Source organism: Periplaneta americana, chromosome 10 (assembly GCF_040183065.1).
Source record: "Periplaneta americana isolate PAMFEO1 chromosome 10, P.americana_PAMFEO1_priV1, whole genome shotgun sequence".
Taxonomy (NCBI): Eukaryota; Metazoa; Arthropoda; class Insecta; order Blattodea; family Blattidae; genus Periplaneta; species Periplaneta americana.
This window is the reverse complement of record NC_091126.1, coordinates 92,849,935-92,860,273: the sequence shown is the minus strand read 5'-3', so window position 1 is coordinate 92,860,273 and position 10,339 is coordinate 92,849,935. Positions and strand designations below refer to the sequence as shown.

The window sequence follows — 10,339 nt, the reverse complement described above, 5'->3', positions numbered from 1 at the left end:
ACTAAAAAGGAGATTTTTTTAAATTCTCTCCGACAGTGATATTGAAGATAATATCAAAATTACAAGTTATGACTCGGAGATAATTTCACAACTGAAAAAAAAATTAAGATTACTATCAAGAGGAATGAACTAATCCGAATAATAACAATGCTACCACAGAGTTGGAGTGTAAAAAAGAAATTGAAGAAGAATTTTAGGTTTCTAACTATATGGCTAGAAAGGCTAAAGAACTAGTAAAGAACTATGAGATATTGTCTACAACAAACCCCAAACCTGACAGGGTATTGAGTCTTGCTACTGTGAACTTGGTTTACAGATTCTATACAGATGATGATGATGATGATGATGATGATTATTCAATTTAAATGAAGCATATACATTCTTCAAACAGTACCATTCAGGTATTAAAATAGAATTTTCTAAATTCTGTGAATTAAGACTGAAGCATAGTTATAGCTGGGACATCAGGTACTCATACTATATGTGAATGGTGAATTTGCAAAACGACTTAAGTCCCTAGAAGTAGTTTTGAGAAATTAAAGAAAATTGTTTTTTTGGCTTTGCTGAACCATATATTCTTACAAAATAATTTTTTGTATGTAAGAGAAATAGTTTTAGTATAAAAATTCATACTTTTTTACTCTTCTTCAGGTCGTAAAAATTTAATTATCTTCAGGACTTAAGTTGTTCTGCAAATAACTTCAATCCTGCATCATAATTATTAGGTTACTGATATATAAACATGTTTAACTAAATGTATTTATACCAGAATCATAAAATAACCTTATTGCAATTGTTGAACAACATTATTTTGAACAATTTGTTAATCACAAGAGCACAGATCTCTGATGGAGAAAAGTATGATGTTGAAGAAATGTTTCTCAGCACTTATTGCCATTAAGAATTTGATTATTGGGCTGTTCTTATTTTGTCCTGGACAACTGTCACAAAACAACCGAAGTTATTTAATATACTGGATGGGACACAGTTATTGACGTAGTGTGCAGGAGAAAATTACATACCTCATTAAGATTTTTCTTGGCCTGTCCCTGATGGTAGACACAAAAGACATTTCACTAGTTTTCATGTTGTGCACAGAGAAAGCTGGGACGGTAAGCTGGCGATAGTAGTACATATCCTGAACTGGTGTTTAGGCAAGCATACATTTTTCATGTAGTCAAATGTGACAGCAAGAAAATCCTCCATCTTGATGCTTAACTTGGCTCCATTTTTCAATACTTTTTACTTCAGCTACAAGTTTAGCACAATTACTGAGCATATTGCTTTTCATTTTCATGCTCTGTCCTTCAAACGTAATAAATTTTCTCAACTAAAGAATTACCAGTAACAACAGACAAAAAAATTTTATCAGCTGATTGTATGATTAAAATTACATATTAGGTAAATATCTTTAGTACGACAGGCAAAACAACTTAAGTCCAGGACTAAAGTCGTTTTACCCTTAACCAAACATTCTGCTGCTAAGAAAAACAATACAAAAGTCGTGGGTTAAAGTCATTCTGCTACTAAACGATGCCCCTTGCACACAGTGACATAATCATGCTCTCAACTCAAAACCCCCAAAATGTGGACTTACGTCGTTTTGCAAAGTCACCATTCATGTGTTTTCACTGTACAACAAAATGTTAAATTATTGTTATTAGGTGCTAAATTGAAAGAACTTATTGCTGAATCTGAAATAGATTTAAGTTCATACAAACATTGCCTCTCACTTGTAATATGTAACCCTACATTACCAAAATGTTATCTTGGGAACTGTGAAAATTGTCCTGCTGAGCAAAAATTACAAAATGTTCTCTCTGATGTGTTTCAAATAAATTCAATTAGGCCTAATGAAATATCTTAAAGCAATGGTTATATACAGACAGAACAAACTTAGCAACACTTAAGTTACTCATTCTGCAGAAGAATTTTTGGATATTTGTTTGTAAAACTGAATACAATTTTATTCATTCATGCATTGCAGCACAACAATCAAGTTTCCTGAATGAACTTAAATAATTACTTCACACAAATGAGTTCATTGTTTATTATTCGTTTATACGTCAGGAAGAAGTTCAATCATACCACTGGAACAATGTCCAAGCAACAATCCAACCATTTGTTGTTTACTTCAAGAATAGTGATAACACTTTGAATCACATTAGTTATGTCATAATATCTAAATGTTTGACACATGATACCACTGCTGTACATCTCTTTCAATTGTACCTTTTTGTTTCGCTCTGTGAAATTAAAAAAAAAATAAAATAAAACACATATTTTTATTTTTCGGATAGATCTGCAGCACAGTATAAGAACAAGAAGAATTTTATTAATCTCTATAACCATAAGTCTGGAAATTTATCCTTTGAAAAGGTGTAAAAGTTCAAATATCTTGGAGCAACAGTAACAAATATAAATAACACTCAGGAGGAAATTAAATGCAGAATAAATATGGGAAATTCCTGTTATTATTCAGTTGAGAAGCTTTTGTCATCCAGTCTGCTCTAAAAAACCTGAAAGTTAGAATTTATAAAACAGTTATATTAACGGGTGTTCTATATGGTTGTGAAACTTGGATGCTCACTTTGAGAAAGGAACAGAGGCTAAGAGTGTTTGAGAATAAGGTTCTTAGGAAAATATTTGGGACTAAGAGGGATGAAGTTACAGGAGAATGGAGAAACTTACACAGTGTAGAACTGCACGTATTGTATTCTTCACCTGACATAATTAAAATTAATAATATTAAATATATAATATTAATAATAATAATAATAATAATAATAATAATAATAATAGTAATAATAATAAATCCAGACATTTGAGATGGGCAGAGCATGTAGCATGTACGGGCAAATCCAGAAATGCATATAGTGTGTTAGTTGTAAGGCCGGAGAGGAAAAAGACCTTTGGGGAGGCCGAGATGTAGATGGGAGGATAATATAAAAATGAATTTGATGGAGGTGGTATATGATAGTAGAGACTGGATTAATCTTGCTCAGGATAGGGTTTGATGGCGGGCTTATGTGAGGGCAGCAATGAACCTCTGGGTTCCCTAAAAGACACTTGTAGGCAAGTAACCATAAGTCGGATTTTGAGGTGTCTGCCAAAGGGCATTCCTATGCGACATCACATGATGAGGATCCATGTGATAGTGTAGCAGGAACTGTTAAGTGATTAGCTGCACATGCCAGCCTGCAGCGTCCCTACAGCAGTCAAATTATGACATCTCTTCTGCTTTATGACTGGTGTGTAGAGAATATGAAAAAGCTGTAGTTTTGAATACCTTACATCTCAGCAGCATCAAGAAGAACTTATTCTGCAAGATCGTTTCAAAAATGGACAGACATTGACGGGAACTCAGAGATTGCATATCTTAATTCCAGTCAGTTCGCAAAAATTAGCAACAGAATATTACTCAAATTTTGATAAATTCAAGGAATGAAACTTAACACTGTTGCAAAAAGAGATTAATTATGAAGATATTTCAGGGTTTGTTGCTTGTTGTTATGATGGTAACTGGTGGATTGAGTGTGTTCCGAACATAGAAGAGAGAAGTGACTTGGTGAAAGTAATGTTATTTCAGGCTATATTTATCCTGCTAAATCAGACATCCATCATTTTCTTAGGAAATCTATCATTACAAAAGTTCATGTGCAAACCACTACTGGAAGGACCTATAATGTAACAACTGCAGAGACTGATAGAGTAGTAAAACTATATAGGTCTATTAAAAAATAGGTAAGGATTTTTCCAAATCACTTGTACTTCATTTATGGATGCAATTATAGTACTGGTACATAAAATGTATGATGTATAGACAATTGAGAAATATAACACAAGATATTTAATTGTCCTTAATGTATGGGGAGTTCCCCCCCTCCAAACTTTCAGCATATGTTCATGATCTATAAAGTTATTTCTTGAATTTTTTGTACAGTTTTAATTTTGTAGGTTTTTGAAAAATGTTAAAACAAAGAATACATTATATTGCTATTAGATATATTTTGTTGTTTAGTCAACTGTCCGAAGACAGGTCTGAACCTCACAAGTGATACCAACAAAACACTACTTATGAGGCAACTAGACTAGGAGATAATAGGATAGAGTGGCCAGTTCCTTCCCCCCTCCATTGCATACATCGCTGACTAGCTACATATTACACTAATCAGATTTCAGATGCATACAAACAATTGTTCTTCCTCTGACACATCGTCAAGTGAGATGTACTGCCTGATAACAGATGTACATATCAGCCAGAACCTCAATCAGAGGCAGGAGACATTGATTTCACAAAATCAGCAAAAATGATAAAATTTCAGTTGCATGCAATTACATATTTTATAATAGTTCATGACCAATTTAAGGTCGAAAGCTGTAACTGGACTCGTTTTAAATCTAATGGAATAAGCTTAATAAAACTAATTGGCAGTGATGGTGATTTAGACCTATAGTCTGTAAAAATAATGTGGCAGTGAGAGGTAATAAGAAAATGTTTTCTTGATCTTACCTTTTATCAAAGCATATGTTGAAAATGTGGTTCATCTTTCTGGATGCAAAGATCACATTGGTGTAGAAAATTCTGAAACACCTTCTGCAACTCTCTATTTGTAATTTCACTCAGAACTCGCCTGACTTCATTCTCCAGTTCTTCAAGAGTGTGTGGATTGTTCACTTAAACTTTCTGTTTTAAATTTCCCCCACAGGTGTGTGTGTATGTGCGTGTGTGTGTGTGTGTGTGTGTGTGTGTGTGTGTGTGTGTGTGTGTGTGTGTGTGTGAGTACGCGAGTGGGTGGATCACCTTGCTATAATCGATAAAACACTGTCACACTTTCAGGATAGAAGTGCAGTATGGAGAGTATGGGTACTGACTACTTGTCTGTCGTAACAGGCTCCCAACTATTGCATTTATAAATTTTAGCTCCTTTGCTTCTAAAGAAATCAGTACGTATTTAATTATTTTGTGTTACTGTAAGTATAATGAAGGTAATACTATATTTCTCTGAATTTGTTCAGGGCATAGCACAGACTTTAGAAGAAGCTCTCAAAGTCCGTCAAGATGCAGATGCTGCAATGGAGGATTTGCGGACAGAATGTGGACTTGGCGAAACTGCTAATATGAAACAATGTCTGCGAGTCTTGCTCCAGCGGCTGTCTGCCAGTCCTCAGGTGAACTCCATGGCTATTCGTGATGAGCACGGGGTGAGTATGCACACATAATAAGGGATGTGAAGATGATTTGTTTAGAGTATTACCTTTGGGAAAGGTAACTTTTTCAAAGCAGGAACAAAATCCCTTGATTGTCACTGTTCATTAATCTACGAAAAAAACAATTTAAATAACTGCTTTACTATAAAACCATATATAATTTAATAATATCGCAAAATAACTTTGTCTAAGGAGAAAATTTAAACCAGTGCACAGTCTTTCTAAACAACAAACCTGTAATTCCTTGCTTAGCAATTAACAAACGTCCTCCAATTATTCCTGATTAAAAGGTTTTATTTCTTTTTACAATAGCAGGACCATTAATTTATCGTTTTTCGCCCCAACTATACAAGTTATTCATAGATGTCACTACTGCCAAGAAGTGTAGACCACTTCATTCGTCGGAGACTGTCTGGAGTGCACCACAGTTGGTGGGTCCACATTACACTCGTAATGCATGATAATGATGGAGAATTTTTGGGATGTCACAGAGGGATCGGGAACCAGAGTACCAGGAGAAAACCCCTGTGTTACCTGGACTATGGTCTTGCCAAACACGAGTTATAAATTCAGAGTAGAGTGGGATTTGAGTCTGGGCCTCTTGGCTTATAAGCCTAATGCTATAGCAGGGTGCGCCATAGGAGGCTGAGATGATGGATATTTTTGGGATACCACAGGGTAACCAGAGCTCCCAGAGAAAACCACTGTGTTAGCTGGACCATGGCCTTGTCCAAAACAAGTTACAAATCTGGGGTATGTTGGGGATCGAACATGGCACCACAGTTCAGTGCACTAGCCACTTGACAACTATGGCAGCTTATAATAATAATAATAATAATAATAATAATAATAATAATAATAATAATAATAATAATAATAATAATAATAATAATAATAATAAAAATAAAACTCCTTGACTTGCTTATGACTGCAGTTTTTGATTCAATTTTATCTTCAGAACCAGAGTCATCATTTTCTTGGAAATTGTCATCTACTAGTAATGAATCTTCATCAAAAATATTACGGTACACTTCCTCCAAATTCTCAGGTTTATGAATGTCGTACTATGTCTCTTTACTCGTCTTGAATAAGTACCGAAAAAAGTATATTGCGCGCAGCATTGTCTGTAATTTGACTTATTGCGTGGGATCTGTCAGTCCCAAATGACACATCAGATGACGTCGATCACACGTGCGAAGTTATTATTAGAGTGATTAGGTTGCCACTTCAGCATAACACTAACAAGATGTGGTGCAAGATGTCCTAAGAAAATAAGAACATACACCCATCTGTTAAGATATTAAACTAAATAAAACCCATGAGCCTCTCAGCCCATGTGCGACTAATGCAAGGCTAAAATTCTTGTTGTTATGGAACAATTTACATGGAAATGTTATTTGAGAGTATTCCATATTGCAATATCCTGGCCTCCGGCGTGGTTCAGTTGGTTAAGGTGCTTGTCTGATGCGCTCAGGTCGGGTTCGATCCTCGCTTAGGCTGATTACCTGGTTGGATTTTTCCCGAAGTTTTCTCCAATCGTAAGGCGAATGTCAGGTAATCTATGGCGAATTCTCGGCCTCATCTCGCCAAATACCATCTCGCTATCACCAATCTCATTGACGCTAAATAACCTAGTAGTTGATACAGTGTCGTTAAATAACCAACTAAAAAAAAATTGCAATATCCCTATTTATTTCTGAGTAGTTTAGTTTCAGATTGGAGATCTCAGTCACTCCAAACACAGATACAAACACAGTGAAACCTGTTCAAGACGGAAGTGACATGGTCCTAATTTTTTTTTCTGTTGTGGACAGATTTCCGTATTATTCAGGTTTTACATTAAAATGGAATATTTTATCATTCGTATACATGAAAAACAAAATGACATGTCGCAAACTGCAAGGAATACAAAATATTCCATTTAACACTACTCACATTAAATCAGCCTTCTGTCCCTTATTCCGTTGGTGAATCATCTTGATGAAAATATTATTGTAACTCATTCATTAGTCATTAAACACTACTAAAGTTTACTAATCTCATTCAATTTAATATCCAAAACTATACTATAATACTGTATTGTATATGACTGCACATTATTAATTAATTGGACTAGGAGCCATCCATTAGAAGCTTTGAATTCTGCTTTATGTAATTTCTTTCCCAGTACAATGGCTTGCTTTGCAGAATAGATTTAGAAATTGGCATGTCTTTGAAAGGTCATGAAGAACCCACTCCCACAATAGTTCATTTATTTCCACATAAACAGTTGTTTTCTGGTTCCTTTTATGTCACCAATATTGGCCGCAAGCCACTCACTCATTATGATCTTTATCTTTAAAGTGTCACACCTGAGTTTTCTACAACTGAACCTCAACATTATTTCACATACACTTCGTTTCTAATTTTCCTTTAACTCGATAACTGTTACTTCATCACTTAATGTTAATGCTACATTTTACGCAACTTTTTTTTTTACCAGGAAATCACTACACTTGCGCTCTGTCTAGCTACGAAAGTGTACGGGTGTGAAGCATTGAAAATCTTTGAAGGGACTCGTCTGTCTAGTCAACAGAGTAATAAAATTTATGACTGACAGGCCAACACACTCTCGTACCCTCTAAAATTTTGCAAAGAAAACTTGTGTTTTAGTGATCTATATATTTCGTATATTCCTTGAAATTACACACTGTTTCAAAATATAGTTACAAAATATAGTGTGTCCAAAATATTATTTCCGTTTTGAACAGTAGCAGGCAGTTTCCATTTCCGCATTGGACAGTTTCCGTTTTATTCAGGAAAAATTGCACATAATACATACGAATTTTGCTGGGACCAATAAATTGTTCCAAAGTAGACAGGATTCCGGATTATTCAGGTTCCGATTTGAACAGATTTCACTGTATATGCATGAATTGACTGTAATAAGAATATCTTTAATGTCTGTCTTGTATTCTTGCAATGTCTTCAGCATTAATGCCACATCATTATCATCAAGACTTTCTCCAGTTAAAACAAGCTTTGTTCTTTCATTATCCCAGACCTTCTGTCGAACTAATTTCATAATGTCTGGTATATATTCGTCAAAGGTATGGTAGCTCTATGAAATTTTCATATGAATACTGTATAATTCCGCACTTTGAATATTTATTTATTTATTTATTTACTTACTTACTTACTTACTTACTTTACTTATCTGTCTATCTGTCTGTCTGTCTGTCTGTCTCTCTGTCTGTCTGTCTGTCTGTCTGTCTGTCTGTCTGCCTGGGCAGAGTTAAGGACATAAGGCCTTCTCTTCTACTCAACAAGTATAAGAACAATAGCAAATATAAATATGACAACAATACAGGAGCAATAGAAAATAAATAATAATAATAATAATAATAATAATAATAATAATAATAATAAAATTATTTATTTATTTACTAATATTCATTGTGCTGTACAACAGCCTAGGGCCAATAATAATAATAAAAATTTTAATAATAATAATAATAATAATAATAATAATAATAATAATAATAATAATAATAATAATAATAATAATAATAAAAAATTAAGACAAGTTTTATTATATGTAATTCTAAGTGTTAAACATTATTGCAAAAATGTGAATCGAAGTAGTAATTATTAAAATAATAGAGAAAATTTATATATTAAAAATAAAAATCATATATTAGAAAAATTACATTTTAATAAATATCACTGTCTAAGCAGTCTGTTTGACATCAGGCTTTTGAAAGTAGTCAATGTCTGATAGCCCCTTAAGGTATGGGGAGTTCCAATGAAGAGAAATTGAAACGGTGAATGATGAAGAATATCATGAAGTGTTATGATGAGGATTACTCAATGTACCGGTGATATGAGATCGAGTATTTTGGTTATGATTGGAACATAAATACACCAGTGCGTCATTACAAGTGTTTGAACTAATGTTTGTTTCGGTGGCCTGGGAAAGAAATGCTTGAACCAGCTTAACAAGTGAATAGATGGGCAGATTTTTTTACAAGTGTGCTTTACTTGATAATTCCAACTTAATTCTTTATCAAAATATATTCCTAGATTTTTCACGATAGGTGAGTATGTAATTTCAGTATTAAGCATAATGGCCGGAATTTGACTATCATTCAAAGTGTTCAGCAGTCTATTGGATCTGATGATTATGGCCTGAGTCTTGGCTGCATTAAGTCTAAGTCCGAATCTCTGCTGTCCCATGTCGAGACTGAAATGAGATCGTTGTTTAATTTGTGGATAGAGTCATTTAATGTATCAGGTCGGAAATGTATATAGAATTGGAGATCATCAGCATATAGATGGTAGCTACAATGTATACTATGTTCATTGAGACGTCATTGACATAAATTGAAAAGAGTAGCAGACTGAGAACTGAGCCTTGTTGAATTCCCCCTTTTTTTGGATTGCCAAGAAAATGACCAATTATCATCAGAGATGTATTGCTGGCAGTCACGCAGGTATGATTCCATCCAGCTCATACTACTGTCAGAAAGATGTAGAGTCTTTAATTTGGCTAAGAGCAATTCGATATCCACAGAATTAAAAGAAAGCATTACTCAGATCGAGGAGACATAGAGCCGTCCCCTTTCCTCTGTCCATTGCATTTCGAATGTCTTCCGTTACATACATACAAGTGTTATATATAAATCCTTCATTCTAACAAATGTCTTACATGAACAATACTAAACAATATCAGCAAGCTTAATGATGACAAATAATTTGTATAGCCTATCCATAGCACATACACTCGTAAGAATGATGACATGTCAGGGGAAATTGTAGACATTTGTAGGCAAAACAAAGAATGTTCGTCGAGGAAATTAAAACTGGTATGATTGCTAAACTTGCTGCTTTGAAAACAAGAGTTGTCACCAGAAGTGGATTATTCATTCATTCATAGTGTTCTGCCCAAGGGCAGGTCTTTCACTGCAAACCCAGCATTATCCGATCTTTCCTATTTTCTGCCTTCCTCTTAGTCTCTGCATATGATGCGTATATCTTAATGTCATCTATTATTTAATATTTTCTTCTGCGACGAACTCTTCTCCTATTCACCATTCCTTCCAGTACATCCTTCAGTAGGCAGTGACCAAGCCAAGTGGATTATGGGGAT

At 34.3% G+C, this 10,339-nt stretch overlaps 1 protein-coding gene across 1 annotated transcript in view; it reads left to right on the top strand.

Annotated features, from left to right (window-relative positions):
* Nucleotides 1–10,339, top strand: part of LOC138707893 (inactive phospholipase C-like protein 2) — an 876,200-nt gene that overhangs the window by 853,528 nt on the left and 12,333 nt on the right. Inside the window, exon 18 of the mRNA XM_069837934.1 lies at nt 5,020–5,205. Within this exon, the coding sequence (XP_069694035.1) occupies nt 5,020–5,205 (186 nt within the window). The remainder of the gene's footprint in view (nt 1–5,019; nt 5,206–10,339) is intronic.